At 39.7% G+C, this 19,663-nt stretch overlaps 1 protein-coding gene across 1 annotated transcript in view; it reads left to right on the forward strand.

Moving 5' to 3' along the window:
* The first annotated feature begins 825 nt into the window (after window positions 1-825).
* The window catches only part of PTPN21 (protein tyrosine phosphatase non-receptor type 21), a 64,726-nt gene continuing 45,888 nt past the window's right edge, over window positions 826-19,663 (forward strand). Inside the window, 1 exon segment of the mRNA XM_079129300.1 lies at window positions 826-1,851. Coding sequence (XP_078985426.1) covers window positions 1,672-1,851 — 180 coding nt within the window. The 5' untranslated portion in view covers window positions 826-1,671.

The raw sequence follows: 19,663 nt of genomic DNA on the forward strand, positions 1-19,663 counted from the left end.
GCAAAGTCTAGGCAAATAGCTAAATCCTCTTCTCTAGCTCTGCCATTCCCCATCCCTGAGGGCTCACCACCTCTGGGGCTGAGCCGCCGTCAAGAGCGGGGCGGCCGGAGGACTGGGAGTGGAAGGGAGCCTGGGATGGATTCCCTGCTCATCCCGTCCCAGCGTGAGGCTGAGATCCGCTTCTCGAGGCCCGAGTTAGGTGAACTCCGCCGCTCCGCTCGGTCCCCGGCCCCAATTCAGGGTAGCCAGCTTCCAGCCAGCCTCGCCAAGCGATTCGTCCTCAGGGAGAGTGGTGACAGCGGTCCCAGCACTCTGGAAAAAATCTGGGATTCCTTTAGCGGGGAAAATATTCCAGTTGATACACAAATACCAGCTGCCTCTCGCCCCCAGTTGGTCTCGGCCCAGAAGTTACCATCGACAGGTGTGGTTAAAAACCCTGTAAGCAGCGCGCTTTGGGCGGCCTTGGCTCAGCCTCACCTCCGCCTGCGGGGCGCGCGCTGCCCCGGTAAACGTTCCCTCCGGGAGCGCCGGGCGGGTCCTGCCAAGCACCTCCGCTCGGAAACGCAGCCGCGAGCGGAGGGTTCCGGGACCTCCGAGGGTACCCGTTGGCCAGGCCTCGCCGCCTGCTCTTGACTCGGTGGGGAGGACGCGGGAGTCTGAGTCCTCTACGGCCTGGTTGGCCTCATGGTCTTGCTGAACCCCCTCGGCCCCTCGGTGTCCTAGGATGGCGTTGGAGGCCTCGCCCGCCCCTTCAGGTGAATGCCCACAGCCTCCATGGACGTCCCGACCTGGGAGAGGAGCCCGGGCACGATTTTCAGAATTGCCACGGTTTGATTGACAAATGGGCGTTGATAGGGTCTTTTATGACTTGTTTATAAATCAGTCAATCTGATGACGTAAATATTTATAAGCCAAAAAGGGGTTTGCAAATGCCTGTTAAGCAATTCTCCTCCTTTGAAACTCACCGCTGCCATATGTTAGAAGGGATTAGTCCTCCTATTAGGAGTTCAAGGTTAATTTGCGGAAAGGGCCTGGAACTCGAACCTAGCTCTTTACGTTTTTGCACTTATTTTGCACTTATTTCACTTAGGCAATAAAGAGTTCTGACATATGGAGTACTGGGAAGCTCCAAGAATTAGTTCACTTGTGAGAAGGTAACACTTCGAACAGGAAGGTGACCGTTAATACGAACTACAGAATTTGGGATTATAGTCGTGCCATTATTTAATCCCGACAACAGGCCACAGGATGTTATCACTATTTGTAGGCTAGAGTGAGGGGTGGAGTCTGACCCCGGGCCCAGCCCTCAGCTCTGATGGTAAACTTCCCCACCGCCTCCCTGATCCTGTTAGTGCTGCTTTTCTCCAGCAGAGAGGAAAGCTCGGTTTTAGGCCCAGCTGCACTGATTTTTATTTTTAAAAGCCAAGTCCAGAGTTACCGTGTTTGGTGTAACTGGGGTTCCTGTTTCCTCAGCGCTGGCGTGGATGCTCCCCTCTCTTGGCCTTTGGAGACTCTCTTGCTTTTTAATGGCGGCGGCCGCTGCTGGGTGAGCGGCACAGAACTGGACAGTGTTCATCCCTTCAGAAGAGGGCCGCTTTCTCCCGGAGTCATCGCTGCTGGATCGGTGGGGGTGCTTTTCCTTCCTTGCCCCTCCATTCTTGAAGGGAGAAGATGCCACTGCCATTTGGATTGAAATTGAAACGCACCCGGCGCTACACGGTATCCAGCAAGAGCTGCCTGGTTGCTCGGATCCAGCTGCTCAATAACGAGTTTGTGGAGTTCACGTTGTCTGTGGAGAGCACTGGCCAGGAGAGCCTGGAAGCTGTGGCCCAGAGGTTGGAGCTGCGGGAGGTAAGCTATGAAAAAGGCTGCAGGCTTCTCTGGCCTGGCTTCATTCATGCTGGCTGTGTTGTGGCCCACGGGACACTCAAAGCTTGCTCTATGGTGTCTGAGTTGAGCCTGCAAGCCCTCCTGGTGACCAAAAAGACTTTTCCACCACGGGTGCCCCATAAGAGAATTAACAGTGCCTGTGGTTTAAACATGTTTCCCAAGATGCACTTGAGAATCAAATATGAATACATTTTGGATTATCCCAAAATATTTGGTTATTCTAATATAACCCCCAATGGGTCCTCCTAGTAGTCATTGACTCCTAAGTCAATGAATGATTGACTATTCATTCATTTACTGCTTGACAACTTTCCACAAGCCAGGCCAAGATTCTCGAGCTGTATTGTCTGAGCCCTGAATTCTGGTTAGTGGTTTTACCTTGTGGAAGTTATTTGATATGGCTGAACCCCAGTTCTGAACCACGAGGATAACAGGGTAACAGTGGCACCAAATTCTCAAAAGGGTTGTGTGATTTGATGTGCATGTAAAGTAATAAACTAGTCTGTTATAGTAACATAGGAAGTTTTGCCATGGGAAACCCGTAATCTAGGTGCTAGGAATTTGTGGAGTCTTCTCATATCCACATAATGTCTTAAATTTAAAATGCTATGTAAGACCTGTAAAGAAAGGACTCTCATTAAACCAAGGACCCTCCCTGTGTTTGACCACCTGGCTCTGTGGTAAGGGAAAGGAAGAGAAACTGATTGTTTCCCTTAAACTCCCATTGTACATATTCCAACTGGAAAAATTCCACTATTTTGTACTTTGCAAAAAGTCAGGAATAGATAAACTTTTCCCCTGGCAAAATCATTTGATCATTCGATATTGAAGACCTGTAAGTGCCAAGTATATAGAATGATTCTAGCATTGATTGATACAAGGAAGAAGACATGATGATGCATGCTGTGATCAGAGGGCTTAGGGAGGGGCAGGCAGCAAAAGGAAAACTTTCAGGCCAAGTGATCTCTCCTGAAGGATGGAGCAAGGGAATTCTGTCAGGGCTAAAGAGACAGTTTTTTTTTTTTTTTTTTAGATGTTTTAAAATATTTTTTTTAGCTATTGATGGACCTTTATTTTATTCATTTATTTATATGTGGTGCTGAGAATTGAATGCAGTGCCTCACACATTCTAGGCAAGCGCTCTACCACTGAGCCACAATCTTTTGCTTGAAGCCAAAGATGTGGAGGCAGCAGGTCTCCCTGAAGCCCAATCACAGAGAGGAAGGACTGGGAGTAGGGATTCCATGATGCAGGATTTTTGTTAAAGGATTTGGTCTTACCCTGTTGGTAATGGGAAGAATAGTGAAGTTTTAAACAAAAATGTGCTATGATTGTTTTTGTGACATGTGAGCCCTTTGGAGATTGAGTAGAGAGGAGTAGTTCAGGTGCTGATTGTAATTACTTGTACTTGGATAGAGATGGGAAGAAGTAGGCGGGATCTGGAAATGTTTAGGACCTACCTACCTACTAGGTGTTGGAGAGGGTTCGCAAGGGGTCCAGCTCTGTACTCAGGTTTTCAGTAGATTGTGGGGAATATAACTGGGGGAGAAAACAAGAAAGAAAGAATGGAATGTAGTTTCAGAAATAAATATCAAGTTGAGGTGCCAGTTGGACAGGTGCTGTGTTGAACAGACAGGTGGATATGCCTATCTGGAGCTCAGGCAAGAGAACCAGGCTAGAGGGAAGAGAGTTGGAAATCATCAGCATAGATGAACTAATCAAAGTTAGGAGAGAGGAGATGAGGCTGTTCAGGGGAGAAAAAGAGGGTATAGCAGACCTCGCAGGGTTGAATACAGGAAGGGAGAGCGGTGGAAGGAAATCTGTGGGTCAAGAAGGAAAGAAGGAAAAGAAAGTAAACCAGGAGAGTGGTGTCAGTGACCAGTCCTATTTCCTTGCATTTCTTTCCTTTTTTACTTCCTTGACCCATTCTTTTTTTCCTACATTGTTTCCTTTTTTTTTTTTTTTGGTAAATTTCAACCAAATGCATAAGGTGTGCCTACCACCCCTAGAAAGTCAGCTTCTCAAGGAACTATGGTTTATTTGTGCACCCAGAGTGCCAGGTATGGAATGTGTTCAATAAATGCAGATTGGACTGGACCCATGGCGTTGCTTTCCTTCTGCTAGTTAAGCCGTCCAGGGACGTTACCATTTCCTGCTAGGTGTTATCTGTCTCAGCGGCTTCATACAACTGTGGTATATTATAAACCTGATTTTGAACAGAAGAGCAGAGTCCTTTAAGAGGAAACAGGCCTAGTCCCTAGAAAATGTCTTGCCCTTGGAGAGACTATCCTGTCTTCAACATTTAACTGCAGACATAGTTAGAAAGTTTGTGTAGCAAACTCTTCTTTTGAAAGCTCCAGAAGCTCCAAGCTGTAGCATATAAACAGATGGCTCAAGCGCCAGGTCTAATCTTACCATATGACTGTTCAGAAATAATCTGAGTGGGATAACACCTGTTCCTTGCTTGTGTATCTAAATCATGTGTGTGATACATACCAAAAAAATAAAAAATAAAATAAAAATGTTGGTATCTTGCACTATTCTCCCACCAAGCAAAACAGGAATTATGATAGCATATAGATTTGTCTGATAAAGCCTTATTACTGCCCAAATATAAATTGGTGGCAGCAGAGGATGTCTTTGCTCTTCTTGCTTACTTGCATACCATTTCACTTTTATGACAATTACAGAGGATGCACAATAATGCCATGATAAATTATTGCTGTTAATTATAACAGAAGCCTCTCAGAGCTGTTGAAATTCTTTGTCTATCATTCTCTTGAGTTTTACAGTATTTTTTCCAGAACCCATGAAAGTCTTAATGAATTTAAGGAGAATTTGAAAACTTTCTTTCCAATTTTGAAAGTATATTATAGAGGTTTTGAAGGTGGTGAGATAGGAAGGTGTCATCTGGGCATGGCCATTCCCATGGGACAGTATCACCTGATGGAATCAGCACAGTCTAGTCCAGTGGTCAGGCTTAAATCCCAGTATTGCTGGGAGGACCTGGGATAACCCAGCACAATAAGATAGGTATGTAAAACCAGGATACAGGCTTAGTAATTTATAACGTGCTATGAACTGCTAAGGGCCCCAATTTTGCGTGCTTTCAGAGCCAGGTCATGATCTCCCTGCAGGGAGGCCACATGGGGGCTACAGCCAAACTGTGGTTGCTTGGTGAGTGTGGAATAGGTGTTGTCTGGAGAAAGTAACATATTTTCATCAGGGCAGTAGCACTGTTTCCAATACTTCGCAGGTTCCTTTGAGTTGGGGAAAGTTCCTTTCCTCTGGACAGTGTTTCCGAGGGCTCTGCCTCTATTGGCCACTTGAGAAGGCTGTCTGACAGTGCTCAAGGCAATCTCCAACAGAATCAGAAAAACTTGGAATTGGATCCCAGTGTTGTCACTTGTTAAATAATGATTAAAGTTGGTTGTGGTGGCGCATGCCTGTAATCCCAGCAGCTTGGGAGGCTGAGGCAGGAGGATCTCAAGTTCAAAGCCAGCCTCAGCAGTGGCAAGGCACTAAGCAAATCAGTGAGACCCTGTCTCTAAATAAAATACAAAATAGGGCTGGGGATGTGGCTCAGTGTTTGAGTGCTCCTGAGTTCAATCCCCAATACCAAAAAAAGAAAAAAAGAAAAAGAAAAAACGTATTAAACTACTTAATTTCTCAAATCTACCTTTTTTTTCCCAAATGGCATATGATAATAACATCTATTTGATGGTGGTTGTAAGGATTTAATATTAAATGTAAGACATTTAGCAGAGAAACTGGTACTTAGGAAACTCCTAATAAGTGTTAATCTTTTTTTTTCCTTTAATATATATTTTTAGTCATAGATAGACACAATACCTTTATTTTATTTATTTTCATGTGGTGCTGAAGATTGAACCCAGTGCCTCATACCTGCTAGGCAAGTGCTCTACCATTGAGCCACAACCCCAGCCCCGAGTGTTAATCTTAATTATTATTGATACTTGTGACTCCAATGCCCATTTTTGTGGTGACTGGCTACATTTCCTTCAGATGAGCTCTTTTCTTTTTTTCTTTTTAATTTTTGTGGTACGGGGATCAAACCCAGGGCCTTGTGCATGCTAGGCAAGTGCTCTACCACTGAGTTAGAGCCCCAGCCCTCTTTTCTTAATTTAAAAAATATTATTAGTTCTTCTATTTACTGACAGAATGCATGCTTTTTTGTAAAATGTTCTTATAGTGGGCACTGGTAGTCATACTTCTTAACCATTACTAAGCTGTTAAAGTGCTAGTGTGCCATCATAATTTAGTAATCATATTTGAAAAGATCTTTCCATGGTAGCTGAAAAATTAATTTATTAGTGTCACTGCCCACTGCCCTAAAAAACAGAGCTTCAATAGGGTTTAAATTGCTCTATTTGCCTTTTTCTTTCCTCCTATACTCAACCCGAATCTTAGGATTTTTTTAAAAAGTTCTATAAAATTTTGGATTAGGTTTACATTTTTTTCTCTAGAATATTTTTCAAGAATTCCTGTTCAACAATAGATAATTATAATCACATTTTATGATGCCATTGTGAATTTTAATAAGATTCATTGCAAACTGTTCTTATATACTTTGCTTCCCTTCATTTTTAAGGTCCTTATCTTAAATTTATATTTGGTTGGAGTTTTAGGAAATTTTTAAAATCTCAATATACAGGAAAGTTCTGAAACCATGGAAGTCTTTTCAGGATCATTTTTTTCACCTCTCCAGTTTTAGTTTCAGACTTTGGGTATTTGGTTACCCTGTTGTGATTTATCATCCATCCTCATGAAATGTTTTCCAAATTGTATTTGCAGTACATTACACACATACCATGTTTTTGTCCTTTAGCATGTGGAAGCTCCATTGCCACAGGATTGCTGTTCATGGGCACATCCGTCGTATCTGGAACAGTGCCTTGCACCTTACAGTACAGGGTTGCTGAATAAATGTCTACTTAGCTTAAGACTCAATATTCTTGCTTTGCATTTAGATTGGTGAGCATGGACAGCAGGTCAGCAGCCAGCCTTTATTTGCTCTATGATTTTATTTCCTGGAGAGTTTACCGTTTCCAGAGCTTTGTATACAGAATAAGGCACCTTTTTCTTTAGACTTTTTTTTTTTCTCCCACTTCTGGACTTCTGAAACACTTAGAAAGTGATCTAGTTCTTCCAGCTCCTTAGGGAAGAGTTCTGTGTCAAGGCAAGGTCAGCTTTTCCATGGCACTTGGAACGAATTCTTCTCATAGGGCCTTCTGTTCAATGGGGACAATTTTTAGCTAAAGGATTTGTGGAGTAGAGAGAAATAAAACATAAGGCAAACCATTGCCTTCAAGCACAACTGTAGAAAGTGTTCTTGGCCATGGGAGTGTTTTATTTGAAATTAGTGTCTTAGGTATTTGAAATATCTACTGACCTATCTTGACTGTTATCTGAGTAGACCTCAGGAATTTCATGTGCATTTCCTTCTGTACTAGCTGTTTTCATTTGGGTTCTAAAAATAGCCTAAATATGTGTAAGGAAAAAGTACTATCTGCAAGCTTTTTAACTTTGAACTGAGTAGTTATTAATTTATGTGTGTGTTATAATACAGATAAGATTCAGGTATAAAATATTTCCAGTAAATATTTTCAGTTAGAGTTATTGGACCATTTGAAGCAAATATGTTAGGTTGGCCTCTTCATCTAAATAAAGTTTTCTGAAGTCCAAAACTAATGATAAATGATCAATGATTTTCTTGATTTTCAGGTTTTCTGTTACTTTTCTCATTTGATGTAGAAAATTAAGAAATAGGTAAATAAACACAAACATGGATATGTCATACATTTAAAAATATACAATATGTAATCATATGTCATTATAGAATTCAGAACATGTTTATTTAAAGAAATAGAGTATTATGCAGCCTTAGTTCAATGTTTAATATATTTAAGTGCTATTAATCTGAGATGTTTGTCATCTAATAGGAGTTAAGAGACTTACCATCAATTTGCCACAGTAGTGCAGTCTCATGACCATTTGGAATGAAGCATGAATTTGCTCACATGGGGAGGTTTGTGGGTGGAGTTAAAAAGGTTTGGGGACTCTGTCATTACCCTTGTTGTATGTGTTCAGATTCCATTTGTTAAAGCAACTGAAGTTTTGATGGTGTGCCACTTGTCCTCCATTTTGGTGAGACAGCTTTACTGTGCTGGAAGTTACCTTGCCAAATCTCATTTACTCTTTGCAACAAATTAGGCATTATCTTTTAAACCATTTTAAAATGAAGAAACCGAAGTTATGAAAGTTCAGATGATTTGCTCAGAATCACACACTAATAAGCAAAAGATCCAAAACTGAGTTCTTATCTGCAGGTTTCTCTTTAAACTTGGATTTATTCTCTTTAAACTTATTGGGGTCATGGACCCCTTTGAGAATTTAATGAAAACAGGATTTTGCATACAGTTTCAGGTGACTCTGACATTCTCACCAGTCCACGCATGGGCCCACACTGAACTGCTGCCCATACTCAATTTAAATGCAAAGAACCTTGAATTTTAAGATAAGTAGACACTTATTCAGTAACTGTGTTGCTGGATGAGACAGTTTCCTCTTCTTTCTGTGAAACAATCTTTCTTCCCTGGTTTGTCTTTCTCCAGAGTTAAGAAGCTGAGAGGGGGCTGGGGTTGTGGCTCAGTGGTAGAGCCTCGCCTAGCATGTGTGAGGCACTGGGTTCCATCGCCAACACCGCATGAAAAAAACTAAATAAACAAAATAAAGGTATTGTGTCCATCTACACCTAAAATATTTTAAAAAGAAGCTGAGAAGATGTAATATTTATGAACAAATCAAGATCTTCATTTTTTGAAAACTGGGCACATGATACACAAAAAGTATAATAACTTGATACATGTATATTATGTATGATAATCAAATTGGGGGGTAATTAGCATTTCCAGCTCCTCAAACATTAGTCAGGTGTATCTGTTGGGAACCTTCAGATTCTCCGTTTGAAACATCGTAGGTGATTGTAGATTGTACTTACCTTACTAGGCTACACCAGCCTTCCTTCCTCCTGCCTGTTTGGGTGTCCCTTACCTAAACTTATTTCCATCCCTAGTTCCTGTAGCCTAACCAAAGGGCCTCCACATTTTTAAGAAGTTAATTTTCCTCTAATTATAGACCCTCTCTTCCCCCACACCCCATGTTTTTTTTCCCCCCTAGTGGCCTTCATCTTTGAGTCTCAGGAAAGGCCACTGAGGGCATTTATTTTCTTGATGGAAAAACTTTAGTATTAAGGTAAAACTCCTTTTGGGGAGGAAAGGGATGAAGGGCGTACCACTTTATTGTCCCACTTTATTGTCTGTCTTCCCTACCATGTTGTACTTTTCTGCCCATCTTTTTTTTTTTTTAAACTTTATTTATTTTTATGTGGTGCAGAGAATCGAACCCAGTTCCTCACATGTGCTAGGCAAGCACTCTACCACTGAGCCACTTTTCTGCCCATCTTGACAGTAGGTATGTGACAAATTTTCCAGAATTTTCAGTGAATGAATGTATGAGTCATACTTCTTCTTACATTAATCAAATTCCCCAGTCATTTGTTGAGACATCTATTTCAGTTTTCTTGTCAGATACATACCCTACCTCAGCAAGAACTCACTTTCCTAAAAATATTCTTGGTTAGCAAATATTTTCCTATTCAGTTCTCCAAGCAATTTATTCATAAACAAATGTCACACAGATTTCCTTTATTTTTTAGTGAATTGATTGGATATCCAGAGGTTTTACTTAAGATTTAAGATTTTACTTAAGATGCTAATTTCACTAGGAAAAACTGCATGCCACAAATCCTCTGTGAGAGTTAGCATGTGGTAAAGGTAACTTATCAGGTTTTTGTGACACTTTCTGTAATGGATTACCCAAATGAGATCCTTTTAAGTGTGCATTGTTTAGATTTTCAAATAGGATAGAGTAATTGTGTTATTTTGAGTATGATTTAACTGAACAGGCTAAGAAAGTAAATGCACAAGTAATTTCATTTTGGGAGGCAAGGCCTCATTTTCTTTATGAATCTAAAAGCAACTTGTCTTGGCTCATTTATGTTAGTTATTTAGAAAGCTTAGACTTTGACTTGACAAGTTAATTTCAATGTCAAGTGTGTTTTCAGCAGATTGAACTTTATACCATTAATTTCAGCTGCAGTTGGCAAAGTGGGATTTTGGAGGAAACAAAGTAGACTTTTGGTAGCAGATGAATTTGGGTTCAAATTCCTAAAGGATAGCTGTTTATTGGATACTGACTATATGCCACACAACTGTTTTTGGGCTTTACTTTTTTTTTTTTTTTTTTGCTACATGGGATTGAATGGGGTTGCTTTACTGAGCTACATCCCCAACCCTCTTTTTAAACTTTTTTTTTTTTTTTTTTTTTTTTTTTTTTTTGGTACAGGAACTTCTAAATTACTTAAATCCTTGCTAAGTTGCTGAGGCTGGTCTTGAACTTGCAATCTTCCTGCCTCAGTCTTCTGCGTCACTGGGATTATCGGTGTGTTCCGCATGCCTGTCTCCTTACATATGTTTAGCACTGAGTACAATTGATGGCTTGTTTCTTCCTATCATCTTGGTAAAGATGAGCAGAGTCCATAAAACACTCATTAACTGGCAACTCTGCCGTTTCCATTTTCTTTTTCATCATGTAAATTTGTTAATTGTTAATTTGTTAATTGTTAACCTGCCATACTCCTGCCTTAGCTTCCCAAGTTGCCGGGATTAAAGATATGTGTCACTGCTGTATCCTTTGTAAGATAATGGGAAACACTGGATAATCTTTCGGGCAATAGAAATCTACCTTTACAGATTCTTTATTAAAATACATTAAAACATTTATTCACTTAGATTTCTAAAATTCTCTTTCTCATTCCCTTTTCCCCCAGCATCAAAACCATTTCTATGTAGTACAAAATAATAATAATTTTAATCTGACAAAAGTGACTCTCAACCGGTGTGGTGATGCATGCCTGTAATCCCAGTGACTTGAGAAGCTGAAGCAGGAGGATTGCAAGTTTGAGGCCAGCCTCAGCAACTTGGTGAGATCCTCAGTGACTCAGCAAGATCTTGTCTCAAAAAATAAAAAGGGCTGGGGATGTAGCTCAGTGGTAAAGTACCCCTGGATTCAATCCCTAGTATAATTCTCCCCCCAAAATTGAAGAAAAATAGTTTTTACTAAAGATTCTGTTCAATTCTTATTTTTGCATAGCATTAAGTTACAACATCTGGAAATATTGCTTGTATTACTCTTTGGTGAGTTAAAATAGAAGGTGCTGGGCATATAGCTCAATTGGTAGAGTGCTTGCCAAGCATGCACAAGGCCCGGGGTTCGATCGATCCCCAGCATCACCAAAAAAAAAAAAAAAAATAGAGTAGGATAGAGGGAATAACGAGGACTTGAGCTCCATAAAACATGAAGAAATTGTATTCTTGCCAGGTGCAGTGGTGCCTGTAACTGCAGCGATTCAGGAGGCTAAGGAAGGAGAAGTGCAAGTTCCAGGCCAGTCTTGGCAATTTAGAATAAATAACAGAAAGGGTTGGGGATATAACTCAGTGGTAAAATACCCTTGGGCTCAATCCCCAATTACCCCTCCCCGCAAAAAAAAAAAAAAAAAAAAAAATCTTTTTTTTTTTTTTTCCCCTAGGAATTAATTGAAATATAAGCATGGGAATATGGGCTGAATTAGACCAAGGTTATCTCACTCCCCCGCCCCCTGTCCGCCCACCCATGCTGAGGATTAAACCCAGGGCCTTGTGGAAGTTAGGCGAGTGTTCTGCCGGTGAACTACATTCTCAGTCCTGTCTCACAGTTGTCTTCTTAATAATGGTTATTTTATATCTAGTTTCCGAAATATAGGCATTTATGAATCAAGGTAACTGGCAAACCCAGAGAGACCCAAATTTATGAGATTTTAATTAAGAGAAAAATCTCTAATTCATCCATTGGACTGAGAAGAAATGGTCCTCAGCCAGGCACACTGGCTAATGCTTGTAATCCCAGCTCCTCTGGAGGCTGAGGCAGGAGGATCACTAGTTCAAGGCCAACCTGGGCAACTTAGCAGTGCCCTGTTTCAAAAACATGTTGTTTTGAAAAGAGCTGGGGTGGGGATGTAGCTCCGTAGTGGGGTGTGCTTGAGTTCAATCTCTAGAACAGTAAAAAAAATAAAAAATAAAAAAAGGGGGAAGAAGAAATGGTCCTGAAATAGAACAAATTGGTTAACTGAAATGATTGAAGGTCTGGTTTACCCTCAGTTTTGTGGGTCATAAACAAAAAGACTTTTTTTTTGGTATTAGGGATTGAACCACTGAGCCACATCCCCAGCCCTATTTTGCATTTTATTTAGAGACAGGGTCTCACTGAGTTGCTTAGCACCTTGCCATTGCTGAGGCTGGTTTTGCATGTGTGATCCTCCTGCCTCAGCCTCCTGAGCTGCTGGGATTACAGGTGTGGACCACTGCGCCCGGCAGAAAACCTTTTATATGGTAGTGTGTAGAACACATTTGCCTTTGCCTGTCCTTGGGAAGTAAAATTTTGATATGTATATTAAAATTTCTCACTTAATCCTAGTTTACTCTTTAAGAATGTGTTGACATTACTTTAATCTTATAATCAGATGTTTCTCTATAACACACACACCCACCCACACACACACACACACACACACACGCACACACATTTTTTTCTTTTTCTTTTCGCTGTGTGTGTTGGCCATGTGTTCTGTCTTTGAGTTGCATCCCCAGCCCAAGAAGAATATATTTTCAAAAGATTTGTCTTTGTCTTACTGTGTTCTAGAGTCATAGCGCCTCATGGTCCAGGATTGTAAACAGACCAGGTACAAGTAGTTCGTCCAGTCGATGGTGATCCATCTCATTCCTTGGGCCTGCATCAAGTCTCGGAAATTGACTTTTATTTCTCTCCTTTCCTGAAAGCTAAATGCTCTAAAAAAATATGGCCGCTTGAGGAGTTAATTTACATGAACTTTAGTGTAATACAACTCAGTTTAATTAGGAGAACAAGATTACTTTTGATTGTTATTTTCTTGAGTTCTATTTATATGTGATCAAGTGACTTGGTATCATATATTATCTGGCTGTAAAATAGATTGTTAATTATTTGATCAAGGATAGAAGATCATGGAGTAAAATTATACAGAAAAGGAAAAAAACTGCTTTTGAGACAATGTGGCCACTGCTATCTGTCCAAAGGAAGAAGTACAATACTGCATTATTTATGGCAGGCTCTGTGTAAAGGTAGGCTCAGGGCTTGAATTAGGTTAACACTCATTAACGACCCTTGTTAAATGATCTCTACCAGGGATGGATTTTATCTGAGGCTATCTCCTCTCTCTTTCCTGATGAAAAGTCTTCTGGCTTCACCCTACTCCAAGAAAAGGGTATTAGGATAAAATTATATTTGCAATTTTATATGGGATTTTTATCAAACCCAGTGCATCAGTGACTTAAAAACCCCTCCAACTAATTTGTATCTCTCTCCTCTGCTTTAAAAATAGTACAACCAAAAAGACTCTTAAAATAGACAAGAAATGGCTTGGGAATTAGGGAAAGGTTTACGTTCTGTCAGGATTTGGATCCGCTTATCATAGCTGTTGTCTCCTTAAAGGACCGTGATTTGGAGCGCTGCACCTTTTGGACAAGCTCATATTTGTAAACTACCTTTTCCTCTGAACCAGAAGCTTGATTATCAGATAACTTTGTTCTTAAAGTCAATGTCAATTCATTTGTACTTAGTCAACCATATTTTCTGCAAAGGAACCACGTGCTGTTTATGGTAGTTTACATGGCAGGCACAATTATCTGTGCCATTTTAGCGGGTAGCTATGAAGAACTTTAAAAGCAATGACAAAATCATTGAATTACTTTATGAAAACTATTGTGATATGTTTGTTTAGAACAAAACAGGAAAGAAAGGGAGAATGTAAAATAATCTGACAATCAAATTTTCATCAGTCTAGTCAGTAGCTGCACACCATAGTAGTGTATGCCTGTAATCCTAGCAACTTGGGAGGCTGAGGCAGGAGGATTTGAGGCCAGCCTCAGTAGCTTGGTGAGACCTTAGCAATGTAGTGAGACCTTGTTTCAGAATAAAAAATAAAAAGGGCTGGGGATGTGGCTCAGTGGTTAAGCACCTCTGGCTTCAGTCCCCAGTGGGCGCCCCCCCCTTCAAAAAACAACACCTAACAATCTAGTCAGTGATAGTTGAGAACTGATTTAGAAGTTTCTCTTGGAGTGAGTTTCCCACTGGTCAAGTTGGCTTGCTTTGGTCACCAGTGAGAGCAGACAGAGTTTCCACCTAAAGGTAAATCTTCTTATCAGGAAAGTAGTAGACATTGGATAAAAAGCAGTGGGAGGAGGCATGAACAGAAAGCCAGGAACTGAAGGCTGGTCTGTTAGGAAACTTGTATTATAGTTAAACCAGGCCCATAAACAGTACCAGGAGGGGTTCAACCTGGAGGGTCTGGTTCAGGGACGAGAGGACCTGTGATTCTGGGCAGATATTCTAGACCAGGTAATCACCGGTAATGTAGGCTGCTTTCCTTGCTTGGTGGGATCAGAAATGTTTCAGATTTGGGAGCTTTTCAGATTGGGGACTGTTTACATAGAATTTACCAGTCTGGGGAGATAGCTCAGCTGGTAGAGTGCTTGCCTTGCAAGCACAAGGCCCTGAGTTCGATCCCCAGTACCAAAAAAAAAAAAAAAAAAAAAAAAAGAATTTACCAGCTAAGCATCTCTATCTGAAAATCTGAAATGTTCTCAGATCTGAAACTTTTTGAGTGCTGACATGATGATGTAGTTGAAATTTAAAGCACATGAGGGGTCTATGTATTTCTTTTAAAAAATAATAAGTGCTGATATATCCAACTTTGGACAAAGAAAGGAATTAGTTTGGCTTTTATTTGGAGATATATATGTATATATATGTGTGTGTGTGTATGTATATATCTGTATTTACATACACATATATTTATTTATATATGTATATACATATGTATGTATGTACTGAGGATTGAATCCAGGAGTGCTTAACCACTGAGCCACATCCCCAGTTCTTTTTTAATGTTTTATTTAGAGAGCTTGTTAAGTTGCTTAGAGCCTCGCTGAGTTGCTGAGACTGACTGTGAACCTGTCATCCTCCTGCCTCAGCCTCCTGAGGCTTTGGGATTATAGTCATGTGCCACTACCTGGCTTGGATAGATATATTTTTAAGGAAAAAGCATGCTTTTAATTAATTTTTTTTTTTTTTGGCAGTAGGTATTGAACTGGGGGTGCTTTACCTCTAAGCTTCATTCCCAGCCCTTTACTTTTTTTTTTTTTTCTTTTTTAAATTTTGAGACAGGATCTTGCTAAGTTGTGGAGGCTAGCTTTGAACTTTCAAACTTTCTGCGTTGGCCTTGGGATTACCAGCATGTTCCACTGTGCCCAGTTCTTGTACTCTTTAATTAAGAATATTTTTGATCTTGAAAATTTTATTAAGGTGAAATTCACATCACATAAAGTTAACTGTTTTATACAATTTAGTGGCATTTAATATATTTACAATACCACCAAAACATCTTCATTTGCTCTGAAAGGAAACCTTCCCTGTATCCTTAAGCAATCACTTCTCATACCTTCCTGCCCCCACCCACTGCCAACCAACAGTTTACTTTCCTTCTCTATGGATTTATTCTGGATATTTTAGATAAATAGATTCATACAGTATGTGAGCTTTTGTATCTTTTTTGTTTGTTTGTTTGGTACCAGGGATTGAACCTAGGGTTGCTTAACCACTGAGCCACAACCCCAGCTTTTTTTATTTTTTATTTTGAGACAAGATCTTGCTTAGTTGCTTAGAGCCTTGCTAAGTTCCTGAGGCTGGCCTCTAACTTGTAATCCTCCTGCCTCAGCCTCCTAAATTGTTGGGATTACAGGCATGTGCCACTATGTCTGGCTAAGTTTTTTTGTTTGTTTGTTTGCGGTGCTGGGGATTTGAACGCAGGGCCTTGTGCTTGTGAGGCAAGCACTTTACCAACTGAGCTACATCCCCAGCCCAGGCTAAGTTTCTGAGTCTGGTTTCTTTTTCTTAGCATGTTTTTTGAGCTTCATCTATTTTGTAACATTTACCTGTACTTCATCTTTTTTTTTTTTTTTTTAATAGCTGAATATTCTATTTTATGTATCACAATTAGTTTTTTCATCTGTCTCCTGATGGTCATTTGGGTTTATTCCTTTTTGGCTATTGCAAATAGTCCTGCTACACACGAGTATATATGTATTTGAGGACCTATTTTTAGTTCTTTTCAGTGTATACCTATGAGTGAAATTGTTGGATTTTATGGGGATTCCTTTTTAAGGATCCACCAAACTTTCCCACAATAGCTGGACCATCTTCCATTCCCATTAACAATACTTACGGTTTTCAGTTTCTCCACATCCTCACCAACACTCCTTTTCTTTTCTTTTTCTTTTTTTCAGTACTGGGGATTGAGCCCAGGGGCGTGCACCTGGTAGACAAACACTCATTTTCTCTTTTTTTTTTGGGTGCTGGAGATCGAACCCAGCCCCTTGTGCTTGCAAGGCAAGCACTCTACCCACTGAGCTATCTCCCCAGCACCTCGTTTTCTCTTTTTAATCATTGTCTTTCTAGTGGTTACAAAGTGGTACCTCAGGTTCTGAGTTGCATTTCCCCATGACTAATGATGCGCATCCTTTCATGTGCTTGTTCGCCATTCCTGTATCTTCTGTCAAGAATTATTGAAATCCTTATTTTAAAATTGAGTTGTCTTTTTTGTTGTTGTGTTAGGGGTCTTTATCTATTTCAGATACGAGACCCTTATTAGATATATGATTTGCAAGTATTTCTCTATTCAACTGAGTTTTTTTGCTTTGTTTTTTTTCCCAGTACTAGGATTAAACCTGGGGTGCTCTACCACTGAACGACACCCCGAGACCTTTTTTTTTCATTTTCTACTTAAATATTTTTTTTTGTCTTTTTTTTTATTGTAAACAAATGGGATACATGCTGTTTCTCTATTTGTATGTGGCGCAAAGGCATACCATTTGTGCAATCATAAATTTACAGAGTAATGTTGTTTGATTCATTCTGTTATTTTTTCCCTTCCCCCCACCCCTCCCACCCCTCTTTTCCCTCTATACAGTCCTTCCTTCCTCCATTCTTGCCCCCCTCCCGAGACCTTTTTATTTTTAATTTTGAGACAGGATCTTGCTAAGTTGCCAAGGCTGGCCTCAAAAATTTTATCCTCCTGCTTTGGCTTCTTGAGTAGCTAGAATTTCAGGCATTTACCACTGTACCTGGCTTTTTATTTTATCATATTTTTTCCTGCATCAGTTTTTAGTGTTTGTTTTTGTGGTACTAGAAATTTGAACCCAGGGGCACTTTACAGTGAGCTACATGCCCATCCCTTTTTATTTTTATTTATTTTTAAAATTTTGAGACAGGATCTCATTAAGTTGCTTAGGGCCTCACTAATTTGTTGAGACTGACCTTGAACTTGTGATCCTCTTGCCTCAGCTTCCTGAGTCACTTGGTTTACAGGAAAATGTCACCCTTGCCTGGCCACAGTTTTGATTACTGTAGCTTTGTGATAAGTTTTGAAATGAAGAAGCACAGGTCTTCTTTGTTCTTCTTTTTCTGTATTGTTTTGGTTATTTGGGATCCCTTACCATTTCATATGAATTTGAAGTCTAGTTTTTTTCCATTTCTGTGAAAAAACAAAAAAAACAAAAAAACAAAAAACTGCAACTCTATGGAGTTTATTTGTTTAGTAGTTTTTTGGTGGAATTTGGGTAATGTTCTATATATAAGACTTAGAGATTTTCTACATATGAACCTATGTATGAAGGTAGTTTTACTTCCTTTTCAGTTTGGGTGCCTTTTATTTTTTTTACTTGCTTAATTGCTCTGGCTACAATTTCCAGTATGGTGTTGAATAATGTAGTTAACACTGGATTCTTGTCTTGTTCCTGATTTTGGAGGAAAACTGTTGATCTTTTACTATCAAGTATGATGTTAGCTCTGAGATTTCATAAATGCTCTTCATCATGTTAAGAAATTATTTTCCATTCCTAATTTTCTAGATGTTTTTATCATGAAAGGGTGTTGTGTTTTGTGCTTTTTCTGCATCAGTTTGAGATGATCATGTGACAAGGTGGTTTTTTTCTGTTGTGTTAATAATGTGATTCACAGTATGAGATTGGTTGCTTTTTGTATGTTGAACCACCCTTGCATTCTTTGGATGAATTCCACTTGATCATGGTAGAGAATCCTTTGAATGTACTGTTTGCCAATATTTGCTGATGATTTTTGCAATCTGTACATTTTTATAGTTTTATTAGTAGGTTTCTGTTTTCTGCTTTTAGTATCAGGATAATGCTGGCTGATAGAGTATTAGGAAGTATTCTCTTTTTTTACCCTTCCCCCTTTGTTGTTTTTTTTTTTTCAGTAGATTTTATTTAAAATTATTTTTTAAAGTTAATTATACAGATTCTCAAGATTATTAGCCACATCCCAGCCCTTTTTATGTCTTATTTTGGTACAGGATCTTGCTAAGTTGCTTAGGGTCTCTCTAATTTGCTGAGGCTGGCTTTGAACTCAGGATCCTCCTACCTCAGCCTCCTGTGTCATTGGGATTACAGGCATGTGCCATGGCGCCCAGCTGCCTGATGAGAGTTTAATCACAGGCATTTACATTTAGTCCCTACCTACTCATTTCAAAAACAAACCATGCCGTCGTCATAAAATCCAATGGAATCAGATATTGCTACTTGATTATGTATGGAAATCTAAGAAAGCATAAATTCAAAGACTATAATATTGTGAGCTTTTAGTTACATGTGTATAAACATTTCTAGTAGTGATTTTAGAAATATGCCTCCTTGGAAGTATTTAAAAAGATCTGAATTTGATTTTGGTTAACAATGACTGGTTTTGTGTGTGTGTGTGTGTGTGTGTGTGTGTTGCTGGGGATTGAGCCCAAGGGCCTTACACATGCTAAGTTAGGCAACACTGCCACTGAGGAACACTCTCAACCCAACATTAACTTCTTTTTTTGATACCAGGGATTGAACCCAAGGGGCACTTAACTACTGAGCCACATCCTCAGCCCTTTTTATTTATTTATTTTTTTTGAGACAGGGTCTTGTTAAGTTGCTGAGGCTCACTTTGAACTTGGGATCCTTCTGCCTGGGCCTTCTGAGCCACAGGGATTACAGACAATGTCCAAAAGTTCATTTGATATTTGAATGAGGATTATAGGTCAGAGAAATGACCTGAGTATTATTTCTTGGTTTTATGGTTGCTCTAGAGCTATACTATGCAGTATGATAGCAACTATTTAACTTAAGCAAAAGTAAAATTAAATAACACTAAAAATATAGCTCTTCAGAGGTTTAGCCACATTCGATACTAGTAGCCACTTATGGGTAATGGCTGCTTTATTGGACAGTTCGGATAAGGAACATGTTCATCTCTGCACAGAGTTCTAGTTGACAGTCTTGTTCTGAAGTCTCCCAACAGCAAAGGTGTGATTTTTCCAATGGCCTTGATCTGTAAATTGATTTTGAGGTAAATACAGCAGTGGCCTCGGGCTGCCATTTAACTCTTAAGTGCCTTAATACGCTTTCAGAACGTTCATACCCAGGCCTACTATTTATTGTTTTAACTTGACAGTTTTGTTACACAATAAGTGAGATCTAAATGCGATTCTTTTTCTTTGAATCTCTGAGTAATA

Source organism: Sciurus vulgaris (genome assembly GCF_902686455.1).
Source record: "Sciurus vulgaris genome assembly, chromosome: 2".
Lineage (NCBI taxonomy): Eukaryota > Metazoa > Chordata > Mammalia > Rodentia > Sciuridae > Sciurus > Sciurus vulgaris.